This window comes from Taudactylus pleione, unplaced genomic scaffold, assembly GCF_031769625.1.
Source record: "Taudactylus pleione unplaced genomic scaffold, aTauple2 ptg000611l, whole genome shotgun sequence".
NCBI classification, from domain to species: Eukaryota; Metazoa; Chordata; class Amphibia; order Anura; family Myobatrachidae; genus Taudactylus; species Taudactylus pleione.
The window spans coordinates 3,461,163-3,486,928 of record NW_028285013.1 but is presented as its reverse complement, the minus strand read 5'-3'; the positions used below and the strand labels follow the sequence as shown (position 1 = coordinate 3,486,928).

The following is a 25,766-nucleotide window of genomic DNA, read 5'->3' as shown; positions in this document are numbered from 1 at the left end:
GTGCATGCGGGTTCTGGGGAAGCAGTTATCGGTCTTCAATATGGTGGAATCGCTTAGTTCCACTCCAGGGCCCTGCAGCTGGAACTCCTTGGGCACTTGTTCGACTCCCTTCCCCCCCCCCCCCCTTTCATCTAAAGTCTCAGACAGTAGTTCTGTCACGGGAAGGTAGGCACTCCCTCTTGTGGTGGCTCCAGTCATCCCTCCTGAAAAAGGGTCCAGTCATCCCTCCTGGACGCAAGCCTCAACGGTTGGGGTGCCGTGACCGGACATCACATAATCCGGGGGAGTTGGTCAGATCGGGAAGCAACCCTACCGATCAACATCCTGAAACTTCAGGCACTTTACCGTACGCTTCGCCAAACACAGCCTGCCCTTAAGCCCAAAGCTGTAAAAGTACAGTCAGACAATTCGGCCACAGTTGCTTATATCAACTATCAGGGAGGTACCAAAAGTCGAGGTACCATGCAGGAAGTTAGCTGCATTCTTCAGTTGGCGGAACGCTTCCTACCAGCCCTTTCAGCGGTATACATTCTGGCAATCCAGAATTGGAAGGTGGACTTGCTCAACGGCCAGGATGTTCATTCGGAGGAGTGTTCCCTCTATCCAATGTATTCCAGAGGCTCGTCTGCCACTGGGGTCATCCGGACATCTACTTAATGACCTCACGGCACCAGAGACCCAGGAGCCTTTCTGGTGGATGTTCTCAATGGCCCATGTAACTTCTGACACGTGTACATCTTTCCCACAATCTCTCTACTCCCGCGTTTTTAAGCAAATTAAAGTTAGAGGGCGTGACCATCATTCTGGTCGCGCCAGACTGTCCTTAACTACCGCATGGCGCCTACCTCTCAGGCCGGATCTTCTCTCTCAGGGTAAATGCCTTCACCTCGACCTAGCTCGTCTTGCTCTAACGGGGTGGCTATGAAGACCTTGATTCTGAAATCTAGAGGATTCTCGGATTTGGTTGTCTGGACCATGCTCTGTGCTAGGAAGCCCTTATCCGCAGGGATCTATTACCGGGTTTGGCAGGCCTATTTCGGGTGGTGTTCGACCCGTGATATGGATCCCTTGGCTTTTCGGCTTCCAGGATCTTGTCCTTCTTGCTGTCTTGGATCTGGGTCTTCGCCTTTTTGATAAGTTTCCAGCTCACAAATTGCCTGTTTCCTTGCGGTACAAACATTTGTGCAGGGGGTCCTGCACATTCAGCATCATTTTGTCCTCCCTGTAGCTCCGTGGGACCTAACCTTAGTGTTACAGGTTCTTCAGGAACCGCCCTTTGTACCTTTTGTCATCCATCGAGCTGTGTTGGCTCACGTGGAAAACAGTTGTCTTATTGGTCATTGGCATGCTGGGTTTCAGACTTGGGTGTGTTGTCTCATTGCTCCCCCTTCCTCATTTTCCACCCTAATAGTGTTGTCCTGCGTACCCGGCTGGGCTGTCTGCCAAAAGTGGCTTCACGTTTTCGAGATTGTGTTACCGTCTCTTCAGGTTTCGGATGCTATGGACTCTCATCTATCTCTGCTTTCTCTTGACGTGGTCCGGACTCTCCTTACTTACGTCTCTGAGACTTAGGACGTTCGCCATGGTGCCTCTGCTGAAAAGCTAAGTTAGGCGGCCACGTAGTCCTCTGCCCACAATTCTATAGTTTTGACACCTTCACCCCAACCGGGTTTTGGGTGTCTGGTCCTAATTCCAGCACAAAAGCATGTCTCTTAAGGGGACAGCTTTGGGACTTCCCATGTTTTTCCAGTGTCCCCCCAATGACAAAAGAAAAAAAGGATTTTACAGGTAAGAACAAAAATCCCCTTTTTGCAAAGCTGCAATAAGTTGTTTCTATAAGATGGGTGGTTCACATGGAAGATGTCTATAGAAAGTACAGATGACTGGCTCAGGGGCACCAACCACAGCTGGATTTGGCGAACAGCACCGCTACTTCATATGGCCAATGATGTACAGGCACCTTTTATCAGCAAATTTCTAATAGCATTCAGCTGCAGGAAACAGTCATCCAAAGTCTTGCCATCTCTATATACTGTTGCATAGACAATAATTCTATGTAAAGTTAATAAAATCCTCTTATCCTAGGAACAACGCCTTCTTTGGAGACTACAAACAGACTTCTAGATCTTCTGTGCTTTTATGGGGATAGCGATTCCGTATCGAGCGAACAGAAGCTGGAGGACGAAGAGAATGAAAACGTAAGGCCTGGTCTTGGTTTAAAGGGATTGTCCACTTTTGTTTAAACCTTCCCTCAGTACATATATTGCAGTTAAATTCAATCCTCTTCATTAGGCATGAATAATATGCAACTGTAGTGGGGAGAGAGGATGGGGAAGCGTTTTGTGCAGCTGTAGTGGGGAGTGAGAGACTCGGGGAGCGTTTCTGTGCAGCTGTAGTGGGGAGTGAGGCTGGGGGAGCGTTTCTGTGCAGCTGTAGTGGGGAGTGAGACTGGGGGAGCGTTTCTGTGCAGCTGTAGTGGGGAGTGAGGCTGGGGGAGTGTTTCTGTGCAGCTGTAGTGGGGAGTGAGAGACTGGGGGAGCGTTTCTGTGCAGCTGTAGTGGTGAGTGTGAGGCTGGGGGAGCATTTATGTGTAGCTGTAGAGGGGAGTGAGATTGGGGAAGCGCTTCTGTGCAGCTGGGAACAACGCCTTCTTTGGAGACTACAAACAGACTTCTAGATCTTCTGTGCTTTTATGGGGATAGCGATTCCGTATCGAGCGAACAGAAGCTGGAGGACGAAGAGAATGAAAACGTAAGGCCTGGTCTTGGTTTAAAGGGATTGTCCACTTTTGTTTAAACCTTCCCTCAGTACATATATTGCAGTTAAATTCAATCCTCTTCATTAGGCATGAATAATATGCAACTGTAGTGGGGAGAGAGGATGGGGAAGCGTTTTGTGCAGCTGTAGTGGGGAGTGAGAGACTCGGGGAGCGTTTCTGTGCAGCTGTAGTGGGGAGTGAGGCTGGGGGAGCGTTTCTGTGCAGCTGTAGTGGGGAGTGAGACTGGGGGAGCGTTTCTGTGCAGCTGTAGTGGGGAGTGAGGCTGGGGGAGTGTTTCTGTGCAGCTGTAGTGGGGAGTGAGAGACTGGGGGAGCGTTTCTGTGCAGCTGTAGTGGTGAGTGTGAGGCTGGGGGAGCATTTATGTGTAGCTGTAGAGGGGAGTGAGATTGGGGAAGCGTTTCTGTGCAGCTGGGAACAACGCCTTCTTTGGAGACTACAAACAGACTTCTAGATCTTCTGTGCTTTTATGGGGATAGCGATTCCGTATCGAGCGAACAGAAGCTGGAGGACGAAGAGAATGAAAACCTAAGGCCTGGTCTTGGTTTAAATGGATTGTCCACTTTTGTTTAAACCTTCCCTCAGTACATATATTGCAGTTAAATTCAATCCTCTTCATTAGGCATGAATAAAATGCAACTGTAGTGGGGAGAGAGGATGGGGGAGCGTTTCTGTGCAGCTGTAGTGGGGAGAGAGGCTGGGGAACGTTCCTGTGCAGCTGTAGTGGTGAGTGTGAGGCTGGGGGAGCATTTCTGTGTAGCTGTAGAGGAGAGTGAGACTGGGGGAGCGTTTCTGTGCAGCTGTAGTGGTGAGTGTGAGGCTGGGGGAGCGTTTCTGTGCAGCTGTAGTGAGTGTGAGGCTGGGGGAGCGTTTCTGTGCAGCTGTAGTGGTGAGTGTGAGGCTGGGGGAGCATTTCTGTGCAGCTGTAGAGGGGAGTGAGACTGGGGAAGCGCTTCTGTGCAGCTGTAGTGGGGAGTGAGACTGGGGAAGCGTTTCTGTGTAGCTGTAGTAGGGAGTGTGAGGCTGGGGGGGCGTTTCTTTGCGGCTGTAGAGGGGAGTGAGACTGGGGGAGCGTTTCTGTGCAGCTGTAGTGGGGAGTGAGATTGGGGGAGCATTTCTGTGGAGCTGTATTTGGGAGTGTGAGGCTGGGGGAGCGTTTCTGCGCAGCTGTAGTGGGGAGTGAGATTGGGGGAGCATTTCTGTGGAGCTGTATTTGGGAGTGTGAGACTGGGGGAGCGTTTCTGTGCAGCTGTATTTGGGAGTGCGAGACTGGGGGAGCGTTTCTGTGCAGCTGTAGTGGTGAGTGTGAGGCTGGGGGAGCGTTTCTGTGCAACTGTAGAGGGGAGTGAGACTGGGGGAGCGTTTCTGTGCAGCTGTATTTGGGAGTGCGAGACTGGGGGAGCGTTTCTGTGCAGCTGTATTTGGGAGTGTGAGACTGGGGGAGCGTTTCTGTGCAGCTGTAGTGGTGAGTGCGAGACTGGGGGAGCGTTTCTGTGCAGCTGTAGTGGTGAGTGTGAGGCTGGGGGAGCGTTTCTGTGCAACTGTAGAGGGGAGTGAGACTGGGGGAGCGTTTCTGTGCAGCTGTATTTGGGAGTGCGAGACTGGGGGAGCGTTTCTGTGCAGCTGTATTTGGGAGTGTGAGACTGGGGGAGCGTTTCTGTGCAGCTGTAGTGGTGAGTGCGAGACTGGGGGAGCGTTTCTGTGCAGCTGTAGTGGTGAGTGTGAGGCTGGGGGAGCGTTTCTGTGCAGCTGTAGTGGTGAGTGTGAGGCTGGGGGAGCGTTTCTGTGCAGCTGTAGAGGGGAGTGAGACTGGGGGAGCGTTTCTGTGCAGCTGTAGTGGGGAGTGAGACTGGGGGAGCGTTTCTGTGCAGCTGTATTTGGGAGTGTGAGACTGGGGGAGCGTTTCTGCGCAGCTGTAGTGGGGAGTGAGATTGGGGGAGCATTTCTGTGGAGCTGTATTTGGGAGTGTGAGACTGGGGGAGCGTTTCTGTGCAGCTGTATTTGGGAGTGCGAGACTGGGGGAGCGTTTCTGTGCAGCTGTAGTGGTGAGTGTGAGGCTGGGGGAGCGTTTCTGTGCAACTGTAGAGGGGAGTGAGACTGGGGGAGCGTTTCTGTGCAGCTGTATTTGGGAGTGCGAGACTGGGGGAGCGTTTCTGTGCAGCTGTATTTGGGAGTGTGAGACTGGGGGAGCGTTTCTGTGCAGCTGTAGTGGTGAGTGCGAGACTGGGGGAGCGTTTCTGTGCAGCTGTAGTGGTGAGTGTGAGGCTGGGGGAGCGTTTCTGTGCAACTGTAGAGGGGAGTGAGACTGGGGGAGCGTTTCTGTGCAGCTGTATTTGGGAGTGCGAGACTGGGGGAGCGTTTCTGTGCAGCTGTATTTGGGAGTGTGAGACTGGGGGAGCGTTTCTGTGCAGCTGTAGTGGTGAGTGCGAGACTGGGGGAGCGTTTCTGTGCAGCTGTAGTGGTGAGTGTGAGGCTGGGGGAGCGTTTCTGTGCAGCTGTAGAGGGGAGTGAGACTGGGGGAGCGTTTCTGTGCAGCTGTAGTGGGGAGTGAGACTGGGGGAGCGTTTCTGTGCAGCTGTATTTGGGAGTGTGAGACTGGGGGAGCGTTTCTGCGCAGCTGTAGTGGGGAGTGAGATTGGGGGAGCATTTCTGTGGAGCTGTATTTGGGAGTGTGAGACTGGGGGAGCGTTTCTGTGCAGCTGTATTTGGGAGTGCGAGACTGGGGGAGCGTTTCTGTGCAGCTGTAGTGGTGAGTGTGAGGCTGGGGGAGCGTTTCTGTGCAACTGTAGAGGGGAGTGAGACTGGGGGAGCGTTTCTGTGCAGCTGTATTTGGGAGTGCGAGACTGGGGGAGCGTTTCTGTGCAGCTGTATTTGGGAGTGTGAGACTGGGGGAGCGTTTCTGTGCAGCTGTAGTGGTGAGTGCGAGACTGGGGGAGCGTTTCTGTGCAGCTGTAGTGGTGAGTGTGAGGCTGGGGGAGCGTTTCTGTGCAGCTGTAGAGGGGAGTGAGACTGGGGGAGCGTTTCTGTGCAGCTGTAGTGGGGAGTGAGACTGGGGGAGCGTTTCTGTGCAGCTGTATTTGGGAGTGTGAGACTGGGGGAGCGTTTCTGTGCAGCTGTAGTGGGGAGTGAGACTGGGGGAGCGTTTCTGTGCAGCTGTATTTGGGAGTGCGAGACTGGGGGAGCGTTTCTGTGCAGCTGTATTTGGGAGTGTGAGACTGGGGGAGCGTTTCTGTGCAGCTGTAGAGGGGAGTGAGACTGGGGGAGCGTTTCTGTGCAGCTGTAGTGGGGAGTGAGACTGGGGGAGCGTTTCTGTGCAGCTGTATTTGGGAGTGTGAGACTGGGGGAGCGTTTCTGCGCAGCTGTAGTGGGGAGTGAGATTGGGGGAGCATTTCTGTGGAGCTGTATTTGGGAGTGTGAGACTGGGGGAGCGTTTCTGTGCAGCTGTATTTGGGAGTGCGAGACTGGGGGAGCGTTTCTGTGCAGCTGTAGTGGTGAGTGTGAGGCTGGGGGAGCGTTTCTGTGCAACTGTAGAGGGGAGTGAGACTGGGGGAGCGTTTCTGTGCAGCTGTATTTGGGAGTGCGAGACTGGGGGAGCGTTTCTGTGCAGCTGTATTTGGGAGTGTGAGACTGGGGGAGCGTTTCTGTGCAGCTGTAGTGGTGAGTGCGAGACTGGGGGAGCGTTTCTGTGCAGCTGTAGTGGTGAGTGTGAGGCTGGGGGAGCGTTTCTGTGCAGCTGTAGAGGGGAGTGAGACTGGGGGAGCGTTTCTGTGCAGCTGTAGTGGGGAGTGAGACTGGGGGAGCGTTTCTGTGCAGCTGTATTTGGGAGTGTGAGACTGGGGGAGCGTTTCTGTGCAGCTGTAGTGGGGAGTGAGACTGGGGGAGCGTTTCTGTGCAGCTGTATTTGGGAGTGCGAGACTGGGGGAGCGTTTCTGTGCAGCTGTATTTGGGAGTGTGAGACTGGGGGAGCGTTTCTGTGCAGCTGTAGTGGTGAGTGCGAGACTGGGGGAGCGTTTCTGTGCAGCTGTAGTGGTGAGTGTGAGGCTGGGGGAGCGTTTCTGTGCAGCTGTAGTGGTGAGTGTGAGGCTGGGGGAGCATTTCTGTGCAGCTGTAGAGGGGAGTGAGACTGGGGAAGCGCTTCTGTGCAGCTGTAGTGGGGAGTGAGACTGGGGAAGCGTTTCTGTGTAGCTGTAGTAGGGAGTGTGAGGCTGGGGGGGCGTTTCTTTGCGGCTGTAGAGGGGAGTGAGACTGGGGGAGCGTTTCTGTGCAGCTGTATTTGGGAGTGCGAGACTGGGGGAGCGTTTCTGTGCAGCTGTATTTGGGAGTGTGAGACTGGGGGAGCGTTTCTGTGCAGCTGTAGTGGTGAGTGCGAGACTGGGGGAGCGTTTCTGTGCAGCTGTAGTGGTGAGTGTGAGGCTGGGGGAGCGTTTCTGTGCAGCTGTAGAGGGGAGTGAGACTGGGGGAGCGTTTCTGTGCAGCTGTAGTGGGGAGTGAGACTGGGGGAGCGTTTCTGTGCAGCTGTATTTGGGAGTGTGAGACTGGGGGAGCGTTTCTGTGCAGCTGTTTGGGGGAGTGAGACTGCAGGAACGTTTCTGTGCAGCTGTATTGGCTCCGGGTAACACGTGGGATACCTTGTTAGGGACCAAGTGGGTTAAGAAAGATGAGGAGCTCTCCAGGCAGCTGGAGCGTAGTCAGCACTATTCCAGCATGTATTAATGTGGACTCTTTTTTTTTTTTTTTTTTTTATCTTTAGGAAACCGTCAAGAAGAGAGGCGACTCCGGAAACACTCCTGCTCTGCCGACTTGGAGGTAATAAATACTGCTGGAACAGTGAGGTTGAGTAATTGGTGGACTCAGGGAAGGGACTGATGTGAATGACTATGCTATCTCTGTACAGCACTGGGTAATATGTTGCTGTAGAAGTATAAGTTAATAATAATGTGTCCAGAAGACATGCACGCTATCTTTCCTTGACTAATGCAAGGAAGATTAAATTCTCCTTGCAGAGTCACAAGAAGGCTGCGCTCTTACTCACTGGCCTGACTGACACAACACCACTGACCCATCCTGTTCATTTGTTTCCTTCCTAATTAGAGAGAAAAACAACGCGGAGAGGATCTTCAGCCTGATGCCGGAAAGGGATGCTCACTCTTACCGTACCATGATTCGGGGAATGGTGAAGGTAATGCCACCAATACCAGGGCCACCTCCATCTGACTTAACAGAGATTCATGTGTATCTGTGTTCTTTCAGCATGGGGCTTTCACCAAGGCGTTCAACATGTACACAGACCTACTAAACAACAGGTTTACCGGTGAGTACACAAACCTCTGGGGAATGTTGGTGCAGGTGCAGTTATTTCTGTGTTCCTAGTATAGAGATAATGACCGAGCCTCAGAGAGCACCGTCTATCACCGTAGCCTGTACGCCAGATGCGTTTCTCACGGTTTCCCTGTGACTCTACCTCCCGTCACATAATCCAATAGATGACCAGGGTAGACTTCCCAAACTGTTACAGCTTATAGTTTCTTCCAAATCCCCCGTTTTACGTGTCTGCATTCAGTTGGACATTTTCTAGGCAGGTCTGAATATTCTATTAGTCATAAGAGCCTGGATTTACTTTGACATCAATCCATGCAAAGCATTATTCTTATGGGATATTGCCCTTATCGGCTCTGAATACTGATGTCTGATCGGTTGTCTCGGCCCTCTCCTCTTGGGTTATCGCAGGTGGTAAAAGAAATGGAGCGTTTCAGGGGTTGATAGCTTATTTTATGTACAGTAGGTCTGTGTTAATATTGTTGTTTTGTTTAGGCTTTCTGTACTATTACATTATTAGAGTTTTGGTTATAGATGCATTACAAGATCCAGGTTTTACCGTATTAATTCCTGGATCTGGCAAATAAAATTGGCTTTGGACCCTTGTCCTGTTGATTTTGAGTAGCTGCTTTGGGAACACCTTGGCTTTGTGAGGTTGATAAAGTCATTATATACTCGTGACAAACCAGGGGCCAGCATCCGTTCCCTGCGAAAGTTGGTGCGTGAAATTGTGCTTCCTGTAGAAGCTGTCCCAATCTGTCCAGTATTTATCAGCGTTGGGGCCAGCATCCGTTCCCTGCGAAAGTTGGTGCGTGAAATTGTGCTTCCTGTAGAAGCTGTCCCAATCTGTCCAGTATTTATCAGCGTTGGCACAGCTGGATGGCTCGGTGCTTTGGGGGGGAATTAATCTATGTTCCTCTTCGATTCCCTGCAGGAGACGTGTACACTTTCAATGCACTGATATTGGCAGCTCCTCATATAAGAAAAGAAAGCAAGGCCAAGTGTGCTGTGATTGTGGTAAGACAACGCGTTTTGCCACCTACATGACATACTCTCTCTCAGCTGCTCGTACTGTGTACAGTTTTGGTTATTATCGTACCAATGTTGATGTTTGTTAAATACCATCTACCGTTCCCCCCCCCCCCCCCAACCATTCTTCCCAGAGAGTAAAATAGTGTCTGTGTGTTTATATGTAATATTCCTCCGTATTGCTCATGTGAGTGATCAGTTCCTGAAACCTTTCGTTTACAGGACATGTTAAATCACATGGTGCAGCAAAACGTTCAACCAAACTTACTGACTTTCAACACCACGCTGAAGAGCTTGCAGAAGGTCGGGCGTATCATGAAATCGGTGGCGCTGAGAACATACATGGAGATGAAAGCACTCAATATAGGTGAGATGGTTCATTTGGCTCTGCCATAATGTAGGTATACTGGCTTCTCTTCATTCATAAAGCGACACTCCAGAGTGCATTATAGGTACAGTTGGGTTGGGTATGGGACACCGTAGGCGGGATGCTGTCCGTCAAAACACAGCGGCATCCCGATGCTCGGAATCCCCACAAGGGCGCTAAGCCTCCCCCCTTCACGCCCTAATCCTCCCTTCCTGCATCCTAACCCTCCCCCGATGGTGCTGAATCGTAACTCTAGGTGTTCTGGCCACGGGTCGGGATTCCTGCGTCGGGATTTCGACAGCCGGCATTCTGTGCACCGGCATTTCCACTACGTCCCATAAGTTATGTAAGGTTGTTTGGCAAAGTTATGGGGAATCAGTGTTTAATCCATTAGCTGCCAAGTTGGGACTGATTTCTTTCTTGTCCCTTTAATTTCTTCTCTCCTGCTAGATTCTCCTGTCTCTCTTACTGGCCATGGTACAGTAGCTGCGGGGGCATTGCAGTAGCTGCGGGGGCATGGCTTAGTCAGCGTGCACATCATGTGTCAGGGCTGGACTTTGCTATACAAGCATCACAAGGAAGGCTGTACCATTGCTGGAGCCTCTCATGAGCAGACAGAGAGGGGAATAGATGATTCATTTCCCCCTGCACTTTTACCATCCTCTAGGACAGGCCTGGCAAAACTGTGGCTCTCAGCTGTTGTGAAACGAAGTCCCAGCATGCTATACCAGCTGATCGGTGGGAGGGTATGCTGGGACTTGTAGTTTCACAATAGCTGGTGAGCCACAAGTTGGCCTGGACTGCTCTAGGAGGTAACATAGTAAACACCAGATGACCAGGTCACCCAAGATGGCTCTTGGGTGACCAGAATCCTTTCACAATGTGCATACATATTTCTACTTCAGGGTCCATAGGGGGTCCACAGGGTTGACCTTGGGGTATAGCTGGATCTGGATCCATGGGCACCACGCAGTTAAAGCTTTAGCTGCTCCCAGGATGCACTTGGGTCCGTCCTCCTCTATACCCCGCCCCCGGCCACAGCACCTCAGTTTGAGTTGGTGCCCGGCCGGAGTCGGGTCACCTGCGCAGGGGGGCTGCAGGAGCAGCCCCCAAAAGCTTTCTATTTTTATTTAAAAAAAAAAAAACCTGTTAGATTTTTATTTTAAAACAGAGGCTCTAGTGTGGCAGCGACGGGCTGTCTATGCAGACGCCCACGCTGCCGCTCTCCTTCCCCGCTGGCGCCGCGACGCCAGTACTGCACTGGGGATCGCGGCGGGAGGCCAGAGTCCGTACTAGCCGGACTCTGGGTCCCTCCCTGGACTGCTGCCGGAGTCGCCGGGGACAAGGTAAGCCGCGAGTCGCCGATTAGCGGCGGCTCGCGGGTTTTGCCTGCAGATGCAGTCCTTTGCCCCCGGTCCTAGGGGACAGACCGGGGGCCGCTAGCGGTGGCGGCGGGCTCCCCCTCTGAGGAGGAATAACCCGTGGGACCACTAGACCACCAGGGATATATGGCAAGCGGGATGCCGGCTAGCCAGGGGAGGAAGCCTTCCCTGTTTAGCGGCTCCTCCCCTCAGCTCAGCGCGCCTTTCAGCACGGAGTCTGGCGTCGCTGAGCTGCAGCTACTCGGCCACTCCTCCTCTGAGGTCTCCAGCGGCCATTTTCTCACAGTGGCAGCGCAGATCTTCAGGGAGCACGCGGACCGGTCCCCCTGTGTACCTCTCCCCTGATTAAGGACAGCGTACACAGCACTATAGCCCTCCCAGACACTGAATCTGGGCAGGTTGATTGTAGTGGAAAGGTGCAGTGAGTATATCTTCCTGCACGGTATGTGACTTTTGCTAGTGCTGCCTGTCTGTGCTTATTTTCCGCTTACTGTCAGCTTATACCTATCCCTTTACTTCTCCTACAAGCCCTACAGGTGTGTGGGGGAGGGGCGTTTCTACTGACCTCACTTATATAGATCACGTATTTGTGAGGTCCGTCACATACAGTTGTGTGCTACACAGTGCCGTATTGTGGGCTGTTGTTTAGCACACCGGTGAGTGCGTTTTCTTCTGCCCTGTTGCCAGATATATTTTTTGACTATATAATATATTCTGTCATGTCAGACGAGGAGGTTGAGCGCTCAGTGGCTCCGGTGTTGGCCTCCTGCGGACGCTGTTCTGCAGGAGTAGATAGGGAGGATTTGTCACAGGATGGCCTGTGTAGTCGATGCCAGGTGGCTCCTGGCCCATCCAGACCTTCTCTGGCGCAGGAACCACCGTGGGCGATGTTTTCTCAAGTGCTGGTGTCTATTGCGGACCGTCTGTCGGTCCCGACTGCTCTCCCTACTAGGTCGTTGCCCCAGCCGACCATCCCCCATTCCCCGGGTGTCCCGCAGTTATTGCGGAGTCCTCCTGGGTCTCAGTCGGTGGGTCCCTATGCGGGGTTGCCTATGTATATACAGGCTTCCCCTGTGCCGCAGCAGCCTATGGTACCTTTTCAGGCCCCTATGGTGACTCCTCCACCCTGGGTGGATGTGCTCTCCAACTCCGTGCAAAATTTGGCGGCCGCTTCCTCGGCTTTTCAGTCAATGTTGCAGACTGACATGCCTTCTAGGATTTCAAAACACCCACTCATGACACGGGCTGCTCAGGTATCGGACTCAGAGGGTTCCTCAGATGATGGGGAGGTCCCTGATGACACTGACTCGGACGCCTCGGTCCAGGAAATGGATACCAAGTCGTCCATTAATGTGCGAGCACTAGTTAGGGCGGTGCGAGCTATTCTTCTTATAGAGGATGAGGCACCGGTTCGCACCGGTTCCTAAGTCGAAGTTTCCTAGTTTCAAAAAAACTAAGGTGGCTTCTGCGGTGTTTCCCTTGTCGGATCAGTTGACGGATCATATGGCGGTAGCTTGGCAGGCGCCCAGTAAGAGATTCCTTCCTCAGAAGCGGTTGGCTTCTAATTACCCCTTCCCTGAGGCACATTGTAAAAAATGGGAAACTCCACCGGCGGTGGATTCCCATGTCACCCGTTTAACTCTGGGCGCCACCTTACCATTACCGTCGATATCCTCGCTGAAGGATTCCACGGACAGGAAAGTTGAGACTTGCTTAAAGTCTATTTACTCCCTCTCCGGGGCGGTGGCCCGACCGTCCATGGCCTTCTCCTGGGTGGCCAAGGCCATTGAGGGGTGGGCCAATGCATTGGAAGATACCTTCCCGGACGACGCTCCGGATGTCCAGCGGGCGTTGTTGGGACAAATGAGGGACGCTGCTTCTTACATTGGAGAAGCTTCTTTAGATGCTAGTCTGCTGACCTCGCGGGTATCGGCTGCAGCGGTGTCTGCCCACCGATCCTTATGGTTGCGGTCCTGGAGAGCGGACTCTGATTCAAAGAAAGGTCTGGAGGCCTTACCTTTCAATGGGGAATTACTATTTGGTCCGGACTTGGACAAAATAGTGGACACCCTGGCTAAATCCAAGTCGGCCTTCCTCCCTTCGGCGGCACTGCCTGCTAAGGTTCGGAGTTCGGCTTTTCGTTCCTTTCGGGTTCAGGGTAAGGCGAAAGGTCAGTCCTTCCCGAGACAGTCTGCGAGTAAGACGGCCTCTAAACCCAAGAAGCAAGCCTGGAGTGCTCGGCGCCCTTCTTCCAAGCAGGAAGATAAACCTGCGGCCTGATGGGACGGGCCTCCCTCTGGGGGACCTCAGAGTGGGAGGCCGACTTCTTCTATTTGCCCAGTGCTGGCACAATACCACCACGGATGCCTGGGTTCGAGAAGTGGTTTCCCAGGGGTACGCCCTGTCTTTTCGGCACAGACCACCCCACCAGTTTTTCTGCACAAGTCCTTCTCAGGACAAGACCAAGGCGTTACAGGTTCAGGAGGCTATAGAGTCCTTGCTGAAAGCAGGGGTCATTGTTCCCGTTCCTCTATCACAACGAGGGACGGGGTATTATTTGTCTCTGTTTCTGGTGCAGAAACCCAATGGTTCTCATTGCCCTATCCTCAACTTGAAGTCTCTGAACAAATTCCTCAGAGTTCCCAAGTTCAGGATGGAAACGTTACGTTCCATCATTCTGGCGATGGAACCGGGGGATTACATGGTGTCCCTGGACATCCAGGACGCCTACCTCCATGTTCCGATAGCATCTTCACACCAGCGGTATCTGAGGTTCGCTATCCTTCAACACCACTATCGGTTCCGGGCGCTACCCTTTGGTCTCTCCACGGCACCGAGGGTGTTAACGAAGATTATGGCGGTCATGGCCGCACATCTTCGGAACCAGAATGTACGGCTGCTGCCGTACCTGGACGACCTCCTGTTGCTGGCGAGCTCCCCGGAGGTACTGCTTCAACATCTCCACCTGACGATCGCTTGCCTGCAAGCACACGGGTGGTTGATAAATTGGAAAAAGTCCTCCCTGATTCCATCACAGCGGATGGTTCATTTGGGAGCCCTGCTGGATTCGCGTCAGCAAAGGATCTTCCTGACTCCGGAGAAGGTCGCCTCCCTACAGCTGCAGATACGCAGTTGCCTGAGCCGTTGCCGCCTGTCGGTCCATTCGGCTATGAGAGTTCTGGGGTCCATGGTGTCGACATTCGACATGGTGGAATTTGCCCAGTTCCATTCCCGGCCCCTGCAGGGGCTGATTTTATCAGAATGGAACGGGTTACCTCACCGGATCCGCTCTCAGGTGCTGGTGTTGTCTCCGGACGTTCGGCTATCTTTGGCTTGGTGGCTTCAGACAGCTCATCTGGTCGAGGGGCGCCCATTTTGGATCCCGGACTGGGTCCTGCTCATGACGGATGCCAGTCTCCGGGGTTGGGGGGCAGTGACCGGCTCTTTGTCGCTTCAGGGTCGTTGGTCAGCGGAAGAAGCACTTCTCCCCATCAACATCCTGGAACTGCGGGCAGTATACAGGGCCCTGCAATCGTCCGGCCCCACTCTTCACGGAAGGGCGGTACAGGTGCAGTCCGACAACGCCACCACGGTGGCGTATATCAATCACCAAGGCGGAACTCGCAGTCAGGCAGCGATGTCGGAGGTGTCTCGTATCCTGACTTGGGCGGAGGGTCACATTCCAGCGATCTCGGCGGTCTTCATCCCCTGAGTCCTCAATTGGGAGGCGGACTTCCTCAGCCGTCACGACGTGCATCCCGGGGAATGGTCGCTTCACCCAGAGGTGTTTCAGCTACTCGTGGACAGGTGGGGACTGCCGGAGCTGGACTTGATGGCCTCCCGTCACAATCACAAGTTGCCCGTTTACGGGTCAAGGACAAGAGACGCAGGTGCAAGTCTGGTGGACGCGCTGTCGGTGAAATGGACGTTTCTCCTGGCGTATCTGTTTCCTCCGATATCCCTGCTTCCTCGGGTTCTGCGGAAATTCAAGCAGGACGGCGGCATGCTCGTGCTGGTAGCTCCGGCTTGGCCCAGACGTCCTTGGTACTCCGATCTCAGGAGCCTCTCCATCGACGCTCCGTACCTTCTTCCTCAGCGTCGGGACCTGTTGTCTCAGGGGCCCTGCCTTTACCCGGATCTGGGTTGGCTGTCTTTGACGGCGTGGCTCTTGAGACAGCCGTCTTGAGGTCTCGGGGCTTCTCCAGTTCGGTTATTGGTACCATGCTCAGGGCACGCAAGCCTGCTTCAGCACGGATTTATCACAGAGTGTGGCACACTTACTTTCAGTGGTGTGAGTCCAGACATTATGATCCTCAGGTGTTCCGAGTTTCTAGGATCTTGGAATTTCTTCAGTCAGGATTGGATCTCGGCTTACGCCTTGCATCTCTGAAGGTTCATGTGTCCGCCTTGTCCGTGTGGTTTCAACGGCGGATTGCAATACTACCAGACGTTCACACCTTTTTCCAAGGTGTTCTCAGGATCCAGCCTCCCTTTGTGCCTCCTGTGGCTCCTTGGGACTTGGCGGTGGTGCTACGGGTCCTGCAGGGTCCTCTGTTTGAGCCTCTTGAGGCGGTGGAGCTCAAGTGGCTGACATTTAAGACGGTTTTTCTCCTGGCAATTGCTTCGGCCAGGAGGGTGTCTGAATTGGGGGCGCTTTCCTGTCGCCCTCCTTTCCTGATTTTTCACCAGGACAGAGCGGTGCTCCGCACTCGTCCTGAGTTTTTGCCCAAAGTGGTCTCGAAGTTCCATATTAATCAGGAACTTGTTGTGCCAGCTTTTCAGTCCCCTGATCTTTCAGCTGGTGAGACTTCCTTAGATGTGGTCCGGGCGCTTAGAATTTATGTAGACCGGACGGCTTCGGTTAGGAAGTCTGATTCCTTGTTTATCCTCTTTGGTTTTCACAAGAGGGGTTGGCCTGCCAACAAACAAACATTAGCCCTTTGGCTTCGTTCCGTTATTTGTGAGGCTTATGCACAGGAGGGCTTACCTGTGCCAGCCTCTGTTAAGGCTCATTCCACTCGTTCTGTGGGTCCCTCTTGGGCTGCTAGACGTGGCGCTTCTGCTGTTCAGCTGTGTAAGGCGGCCACTTGGTCTTCAATTCAAACGTTTTTGAGGTTCTATGCGTTTGACACCTTTGCCTCTCAGGATGCATCCTTTGGACGCCGGGTACTCCTTTCAGCACAGGAGCGTCCCCGCCCTTAGTTGTACTGCTTTGGGACATCCCCAAGGTCAACCCTGTGGACCCCCTATGGACCCTGAAGTAGAAAACAAGAGATATGGTAAGAACTTACCTTTGTTATCTCTGTTTCTACGAAGTCCATAGGGTCCACAGGGCGCCCGCCCTGACGCACCTGGCTTCAAATGGGCTGTGTGGCTGGTCACCGGTTTTCCGTCTCCCATTTCTGTGAGTATGGTTTCTTGTGTGTTCCAGTCTTCCTTCTCTCTGTTTAGTCTCCTCCTCCGGCCTTGGCTGCTTACCAATTGAGGTGCTGTGGCCGGGGGCGGGGTATAGAGGAGGACGGACCCAAGTGCATCCTGGGAGCAGCTAAAGCTTTAACTGCGTGGTGCCCATGGATCCAGATCCAGCTATACCCCAAGGTCAACCCTGTGGACCCTATGGACTTCGTAGAAACAGAGATAACAAAGGTAAGTTCTTACAATATCTCTTGTTTTATTTATTATTCGTGAATAAATCTTAGCATAGTGTCATATCATAGATGAAGATGCTTTTTAGCTGGATTTATGTCGTATTTATTTCTGCTTTATTTATCCACAACTGAAATGTGTTTTCCATTTTCTTTAGAACCCAGTCTTGCGACATACAGCCACTTGCTGGGAGTGTTCTATAATTATGGTGAGTGTGTAGATGCCCCTTCTCCTCTGTATTTATGTAGCGTGAGCCTCGGAGCGAAAACAAGGTCTCTTTATACACCTTGTGATTGCCAGGTCTCTCTATATACACCTTGTGATTGCCAGGTCCTTCTATATACACCTTGTGATTGCCAGGTCTTTCTATATACACCTTGTGATTGCCAGGTCTTTCTATATACACCTTGTGATTGCCAGGTCCTTCTATATATACACCTTGTGATCTCTAGGTCCTTCTATATACACCTTGTGATTTCCAGGTCCTTCTATATACACCAGGGGTGGGGAACCTTTTATCTGCCGAGGGCCATTTTGATATATATAGCATTATTTGCGGGTCCGGTGAAGGTCACGGTCCCTCCATGTGACATCACACGGGGCAGGGCCACAAATGCCGGTGATTACAGCAATGCCCAGAGCATCCTGAGGATGCTCCAGGGGGCTGTAAGGGTAGCGGTGTCACCGTCTGAAAGGTCCTAAGGATGCCCCAGGCACCACTGCTGCATAGATTCTAGGTGCAGGGTGCCATTCTAGGCATCCTGCTAACCAGATGAGGCTAGCAGAAAAAAGCTCTGAGGGCCAGACCAAATGGTTCCGGAGGCCTTATACGGCCCCCGGGCCTGTGGTTCCTCATCCCTGATATACACCTTGTGATTGCCAGGTCCTTCTATATACGCCTTGTGATTATCATATCTCTTTATATACACCTTGTAATTACCATATCTCTCTATATACACCTTGTGATTGCCATATATCTTTATATACACCTTGTCATTACCATATCTCTCTATATACACCTTGTGATTGCCAGGTCTTTATATATACACCTTGTGATTGCCAGGTCTTTCTATATACACCTTGTGATTGCCAGGTCTCTCTATATACACCTTGTGATTGCCAGGTCCTTCTATATACACCTTGTGATTGCCAGGTCTCTCTATATACACCTTGTGATAGCCAGGTCCTTCTATATTCGCCTTGTGATTGCCAGGTCCTTCTATATACGCCTTGTGATTGCCAGGTCCTTCTATATACGCCTTGTGATTGCCAGGTCCTTCGATATACACCTTGTGATTGCCAGGTCCTTCTATATACACCTTGTGATTGCCAGGTCCTTCTATATACGCCTTGTGATTACCATATATCTTTATATACACCTTGTCATTACCATATCTCTCTATATACACCTTGTCATTACCATATCTCTCTATTTACACCTTGTCATTACCATATCTCTCTATATACACCTTGTGATTGCCAGGTCTCTCTATATACACCTGGTGAAAACAATTTAAATGGACACTAACCGCAGCGTATATTTCTTCTTCACCCTTCCATAGGGGACACAGGGACTACGCTGGGGTATAGGGTGGCAGGTGGAGTCTGGGCACTAACCAGTTAATTTCTTCAGAGATGTGCAGCTCAGGCTCCTCTTCCCGTACACCCCACCCTCCCAGCCCAGGCAGGCCAGTCTAAGTTTGGTGCCGCAGGAGCGTGCACCTATACAGTGTGGCTGCTAAAGCAGCCTCATCTATCTTCATTTTACTTTTTTTATTGAGCGGCAGCGCCGGGTATCCTACAAGACGCCTGAGCTGCTGCTCCACCAGCCCTTGGTGCCCGCAGCCCAGGCGAGTGGGTCGGCGACCTCGGCTGGGTCCGACCCCTGACGTCGGGGGCAATGAGCAGGTAAGAGAACGGCTTCCTGCTGCAGGGAGCGACATTAGGTGGCTGTCACCGCTGACAAAGCGGGAGGCAGGGACGCACGCACCCCTGCTAGACCTCCAGGGCACTTGAAGGCAGCAGGGGGTCTGCAGGGCTGGCGGCATCACTTCATTATAGTGAGCGCCAGCGGGCAACGATCCGAGGGACACTGTAGGCGGCCTTTGCCCTGGGGGGGATCTATGTCAGCAGGGGGAGGTATGACCTCACTGTTAGCCTCTCTCCTGGCCCTTGGTGTGTTCCCTCACGGAGGCTTCCCGCCATGGGCTTACTCCTCCTCCTCTCTCCTCCTTTGCAAGACGATGAGCAGCCATTTTACACAGGTGCTGGCTACAGTTTGTCTTCAGAGAGGTTTGGCTCCCGCCTCCCTGTATACCTCCCCTCAGGTCAGGTTATACAGTCTAGCTTCAGTCAGCCGAATGAGGTTGTTCCCTATTGCACACCTCTGATATATAACTAGGTGTGTGGGACTTTTCTTGGAAAACGGTAATATGTCTTCCAAGAACAAAGCGCCCAAGGAGAAGGAGGCTCCTTTGCTGCGTACATGTAGATACTGTTCTTCTGGACTTTCCCCATAGGATGCGGTCCAGGATGGTCTCTCTTATCCGGTGGTACTCAGACACGCAGCGAGACAATGTTCACGCAGCGAGACGTCCCTTCTACTGTTTCCAACCAGGAATGGACATGAGCGGCCAAATTGTTGCAGGTAATATCGCAGTTGGTGGATCGCCTTACAGCTCCCGCGCCCATCCTTCCTACTTAGACCCAAGGTACCAGTTTTCAAATGTCAGAAAAAGGTCTCAGTGGAGTTTCCTAACTCTGAACTACTTGAGGAAATTCTAGTGGAGGCTTGGACCGCTCCTAACAGGCGGGTTCAGGTCTCCAAGCGCATCGCGTCCTTTTACCCGCTCCCTGCTGAAATCATCAAGGGTTTTACCCTTCCTATTTCCAATAAGGCTTCCCTCAAGGTTCCGACGGTCAGGAAGTTGGAAAATTTCCTTAAGGGGATTTATACACATGTAGAGGCTATTGTACGTCCGACTATGGCGTCTGCATGGGTGGCTGAAGCATTAGTGCTTGAGTAGATTCCTTGGAGGAAGGCCTTACGTTGGGGGCCCATGGGGATCAGCAACTACATATGGTGGCGCATTTCAAGCAGGCTGCTTCCTATCTGGATGAAGCGTCTCTTGACACCGGCATCTTAAGTTCCAAGGTATTGGCTTCTTCTGTGTCGGCCAGAAGGGCCCTCTGTTTGCGCTCCTGGCGTATATACTCTGAGAAGGCCCTAGAGGCCCTTCCTTATTCCGGTGACGTTCTATTTGGACCAGAATTTAATAAAATTGTTGCCACAGTGTTTCTGCCTGCAAGGGAAAGCCAAGGGGCAGACTTTTTCTAGGTCCAGAGTTCTCCTGCTAAGACCTCCAAACCGAGAAGCAAGCAGTTCTGGCCTACCAGACGCCCGACTGCCAAACCAACCAACCAACATACTGTACCTACCGATTGACTGGACAGGCCCTCTCCCTGGGGGACCCCAGTGTGGGAGGTCGGCTTCTGCTTTTCTTTGACGTCTGGATGACAACCACGTCAGACATCTGGGTTCGCGGCGTAGTCTTGCAGGGCTACACTCTGACTTTAAGGAGTCGTCCACAGGCCTTGCGGAAAATCCGGGAAAAGCAAAAGCACTGTGAGAATCCATTTGCTCTCTACTAGCCTCCAAGGTAATAGTTCCTGTCCCTCAGGATCAGTGGGGCTCTGGCTTCTACGCCAATCTATTCTTGGTTCAGAAGCCGAACGGCTCAAATTCTCAACCTCAAATCCCTCAACAAGTATTTGCGGGTTCCCAAGTTCTCTATGGAGTCTTTGCGCTCCATCATTTTGACCTTGGAACTGGGAGATTTCATAGCCTCCTTAGATAACCCGGATGCTTATTTACATGTGCCTGTGCCCGGACTTGGTGACTGCTCATTACATGAGGTCAGTTGGTACCTCTTGGGCAGCTCGTCGTGGCGCCTCTGCGGAAAAGTTTGCAAGGCGGCCACATGGTCTTATGTTCACACGTTTATCCGTTTTTATGCGTTTTATACCTTTGCCTCCGCAGATGTGGCCTTTGGGCGACGGGTACTCAGTGCAGCTCGGGTGCGTCGCCTCCCTTAGGGGGAATTGCTTTGGGACGTCCCCAGCGTAGTCCCTGTGTCCCCTATGGAATGGTGAAGAAGAAAAGGAGACTTATGTCTTACCTGTTAAGTCATTTTCTTCAAACTCCATAGGTGACCACCCTTACCCACCTGACGGGCGGGGTTTTTTCCTCGTTTTCTGGTTTCCCTGTCTCTTCGGGTGTTTGTTTCTGTGTATGATGGCCTTCCTTCTCCCCACTCCTGCCTTGGGCTTGCTACCTTGACTGGCCTGCCTGGGCTGGGGGGTGGGGTATAAGGGGGGAGCCTGAGCTGCACATCTCTGAAGAAATTAACTGTTTGGTGCCCGGACTCCACCTGCCACCCTATACCCCAGCGTAGTCCCTGTGTCCCCTATGGGGTTCGTAGAAAAGGACTTAACAGGTGAGACATAAGTCTCCTTTTGATGTTCTATGGGCAGCTGAGTGCAAGCTGCTACAGACATTTTGTGTAGACTAATTGTTCCTGGCAGTGGGCAACTGCTTTGCTTTGTAAAAAAAAAAAATTTGACTGCAAACGTGCAATATCTTCAGCTCTGATAGGCTTGTGAAACCTTTTACATTTTAATACATGTTATCAAGGCTAGTTTTCTACAAAGCTTATTCGGCTTTGTTGGTGACCTCTTTAAAAGGCAACCATAGTGTTGATATTAATATGAACCTCTATATACCCCTGCCTGTACCTTCTAAAATCCTTCCTATAAACCTCTAAGAATGACGCTAATTTGCGTACGCAGTCATACAATAAATAGAGACTCCAGACTCAGAACATGTGGTTCCGAAGCACAAAGTATTATTCAAGTAAAAGTACAGTCAGTTACACGCTATGAACTGTGTATAATAAGCGTAAATAAATACAATGAGAGAGAGAGAGGCACACGCACAGAGCACACAGAGAGGCACACGCACAGAGCACAAAAGGAAAGTATACAGACCCCAAGTACAGTATACATACGCTGCGCCTCCAGACACGGAGATAGGCATCAGTAAGAGACCTTCAGTTCATACAGCATTTATCCCCCACAGACTAAAACAGGACAATGGGGAAGTTTCTTCCTGATGTCATTGGTTCCCAGAGGAGAAGCATATGTTACAGCACATTTAACAGGCTGGTTCAAATAGACTCTCCCCTCTAACAGCAGGGGAATCTTTCTAGTAACGCCCTCTGTAACATTCTAACATTTAAACATTTTTGTTGCTTGTAAGTTCTGCGATCCATAACTTGAGTTTGCATCATGCGATCTCTCCACCAATAACACCGGGATGCCGTAAAAAGCGTACGCATCAGAACAAAACCAAACACAACTTGCTTATCATGTATAATACCTTAATTATCAAATACCTTTATTTCTCAGCATTTAAACTAACTTAACCAACTTAAATCATACATTTTGATGCTTATTGAACCTTATGTGTGAATATGAAATGTGTGAGTATTCGGGGTTTGATATAAAGACATATTTAATGTGTGTATGAAGATGAGTGCATTTGTCTCTAACATTTTCTAGATAGTTCTACATGTCCTGTCAACAGGCCCTCCCACCTTTCCTGTGTTCAAAGGAAAGATACCTCTGTCTGTCTCTTGTGTGAAAATGCAAAATATCCCAACTACAAGAGACAGACCCAAGGTGACACTCCAGCCCCCGAAATCATGTCATTACAGGAAGCCTGCTTATTTATTCTAGCCAGACCACCCGTAGTGGGCAAACACTATGCAGGAAGCTTATCTACACAAGCCAGTTGTCACCTGGCCACTTGCTTAATGCAAAACTGTAAAGCCATTTCTGGAATATATCCCTTATAATACGTAAAGTAATGAAATAGGCATTTAGTGAATCGCTGCAACATATGATGATGGTCACAGATGCATTCGCATGACGCTAATGGCACCATCGCCACATGTACTAAAATGTGAGTCCATCCAAAATGGCGCCTAGATGGCCACTTCGCACAATGGCGTCTTGCGGCCAGTCGCAAGATGGTGTCGCTGCGATTCAATTTTAAACTGATCTTGTCTCAGCCAATAATCCAGCTTCGACAGTCCACCCTTTGATAGCGAACAACATGCTATCACAATCTACTATTAGAATTTAATTTAGGCTTACATTTACATATTATTTGGTGTTATTATGGGATGGCACAAGGTGGTTCTTAATCCATCAATAATGTGTCTCTGGGTGGGGACATAAAACTACTATTATACGCACACCGCGGATCTTGGAAGATCATGTGAAAGGTGTGGGAATGCACCAGTCTTATAATAGCAGTCTTGAAGGGGAATTGAGACTTTACATTGTCTGAGGTGTTCTATAAATAACATTTCAATAATACATTCTATGCATGTCTAAATATAATACATTAAATGATGGTACTTCCTAGCTCAGGGTTGTAATGCAGTTCTGTGTCTACCTCAGTATTCATACTGGCCACTATCATAATTTCATTCTTTCGTTTTACTCTTTTTACATTTTCCACACTTCAACACAATAGGAACACACCGGACGCATATGCCAATTACTATGATGACAATCAGTATAAGGATCAAGAATTTGCCTACACTGGCGATCACTTCCTGGACCCATTCCCCTAGACCTGAGAACCATTTCACTGGGTTCAGCCATGACACCCATCCTTCTATCTTTTCCCCTGCTTCAGCCACTGATGCGTTATGGTTCTTACGAAATTCCCACTTTAGCTGTAGAATCTCATCCATCTTCTGGTCTATCACCTCCTTAGGGTCGCTGGTATCATTGGTGACATAAGTGCAACATTTTACTCCAAATTGGGTTGCTAACGTTACGCAATACCCTCCAGTAACAGCAGTTAAATAATTTAACACTAGCCTGTGTTGCACTAGTTCTTTCATGTACGCTTGCAATTCTCTCCCTGTATACCTGAATGTGTCATCGTACATCTCGGTGATATTATCTATTAATTTAGCAAGTTCCTGGATATATCTAAAATTTAATGTACCCCTAGCAATTCTGGTGGGATCCAGGGCGACTAAAACTTGGAAGCCAGTTGTCTCACTGATTAACTGAGCGGCTTTATGCATATCACCAGGTATCATATTTCTCTTGCCTCTGTGTTCATATTGTGTGTGAAGATATGGTGATGGTGTGTTTTCATGTATACCAAGCATTTCAACATGTGTGAGGGTCATAACTTCTGGAAGTATTTTTTCCCAAATAATATAACAATTACAATACTAAAATTGGTCAGAAACTCCCCTGATTGGCATTGCACTCCTCCTGACTCCACGCCATCAGCTCCCATTTCCTTTATCGGTCCCCCATCACAGACACTGAGTATCCCCAAACAGATCATCATGACAAAAACTCTGGAAAGAAAAAGAACTAGGATGACCACAGCAGACCACTCCGTTGCTGGAAGCACTGATCTACACATTTCTTTAGCTCAGATATCTCCCCGTCACCTTTTTAATTCTTCCGGCACAAGCTCGCAATCGACAGGTCCACGTTATCGGCCTTGTCTCTGCCTTGTATCTCCACCGGTTGGTTAACCTCCCTATAGTGAGTGGAATGGACCCACGTATCTTCCCCGGCCACCCTTTGAGGATGCTGTATCGTCAGATACGGACCTTTCCACCGATCAGTCAAACGACCTGAGCTAAAAAAAATTTGGATCATAACAAATTCTTCCAGATTTTGACATTATGACAGTTTGCATTAGACATGTTAGTTAATAATACTTTCAATTTCGGTTATTCTCATTCATCTTCATGAGACCCTGCACAGTAACCTCATTATCATATTTTCACATGAGGCTGCCTGTTTGAACAGTATCTCAAAGGGGGGCAAATAAAGGAAAAGACAGTCTGGGATAATCTCAGTGTTGTTACCCATCACCTTACACATGTTCTTGGAAACATCACCTGTAAAATAAGTCCCCCTATCATTTTTAATAATTCTAGGGATATAGTATCTGCATACAGGTTCCTGCAATTAAATCTTGTTATTAATAGCTACTGCTCTAAATAATGCCTGTGCCACTGTTTTGGATAGTATTCCGAGTAGTCGACCTCAGCCTGGCATGGCTGCGTTTATCCTCAGCAACCTTGTGTCCTATGAGTGGGAGATAAAGCACAACCGTTTAATATCATTTAAACATGACCTAAAATACAACAATAAATCATCCACATTTTACATTAGAACAGATCCATTGATAGGTTGAAGAGGATTATAAACAGTCATATAAGGCCTGGGAGAAGATACTGGGGTTACCTATGAACCCATGGGAAACTCGTGTTCCTGTGTGGTGTTCTTCATTTTGCAGTTCTTACTTACGTGTCCCACTTAGTGACAGTTAAAACATAATTTTGAACGGGGTGGATGAAAAGATTGTTGTGGGATTTGAGCAAGAGGGAAAGGTGGTGGGTATGGGTAAGGATAGGGAGGGTAAGGATAATATTGTGGGGGATATGAGTATGGGACCTGTGGTTGTGTATAATATGTGGGGTAAGGATGTGTTTGCTGTGGTGTGGGATTGGTGAGGACGTGTAATTGTTCAGGTGCATGTGTGTGTGTGTGGGTGCAGGTGTGTCGGTTGGCTGTGATGTTATTGTCATTCCTTCCAGAGCTTGGATACTGACAGCCATTAGTTTTTCGCTCTGGGTCTCTCTCTTCTTTGTGATATTTTTTATGGTTGCTTAAGAGAGGGTACAAATTGCTTGTTACATTTTTATGGGTATTTTTGGTAACTGTACTTGCACCTCCATCCACATAAGGTGAGGGAGGTGAGCGTGAACTGCTGGCAATACTCTCCACGATGCTACCTTGCCGCACGTGCGCGCCAATTTGCGGCTCGCCCGTATTGCAACTCAGCGTCGCGGATGTATTCTCTGGCAATGCGCTCGCAACGCTAGTTTGCGTAGTTTGCACATTTTTAAGCCACGCATCCCCTTCATGCTGCCATAGTTTTAAACATTCAAAATACTTAATCCTTTTCTCTCGGGATCGCACCATACTGATGTGATCCTGGACATTGTCTAACACATTTTTATCAAAACTACCAATTCTGGGAAACGGTCTAACATACTTCCTCGTCATATTAAACCATAAATCACAATACCTTATTGCATAAGTACCGTACTTAGTATGCATAATACGACGGGCCGAT

General features: G+C 50.4%; 1 protein-coding gene across 2 annotated transcripts in view; it reads left to right on the top strand.

The window, feature by feature from the left end:
- Positions 1-25,766, top strand: part of PTCD3 (pentatricopeptide repeat domain 3) — a 63,777-nt gene that overhangs the window by 11,504 nt on the left and 26,507 nt on the right. Inside the window, exons 8-15 of one of the 2 annotated variants that reach the window (XM_088454279.1) lie at positions 2,086-2,198; positions 2,743-2,751; positions 7,527-7,582; positions 7,868-7,955; positions 8,027-8,087; positions 9,027-9,109; positions 9,344-9,488; positions 16,674-16,724. In XM_088454279.1, coding sequence (XP_088310405.1) covers positions 2,086-2,198; positions 2,743-2,751; positions 7,527-7,582; positions 7,868-7,955; positions 8,027-8,087; positions 9,027-9,109; positions 9,344-9,488; positions 16,674-16,724 — 606 coding nt within the window. The remainder of the gene's footprint in view (positions 1-2,085; positions 2,199-2,742; positions 2,752-7,526; positions 7,583-7,867; positions 7,956-8,026; positions 8,088-9,026; positions 9,110-9,343; positions 9,489-16,673; positions 16,725-25,766) is intronic. The other variant, XM_088454280.1, reaches the window with a different exon arrangement.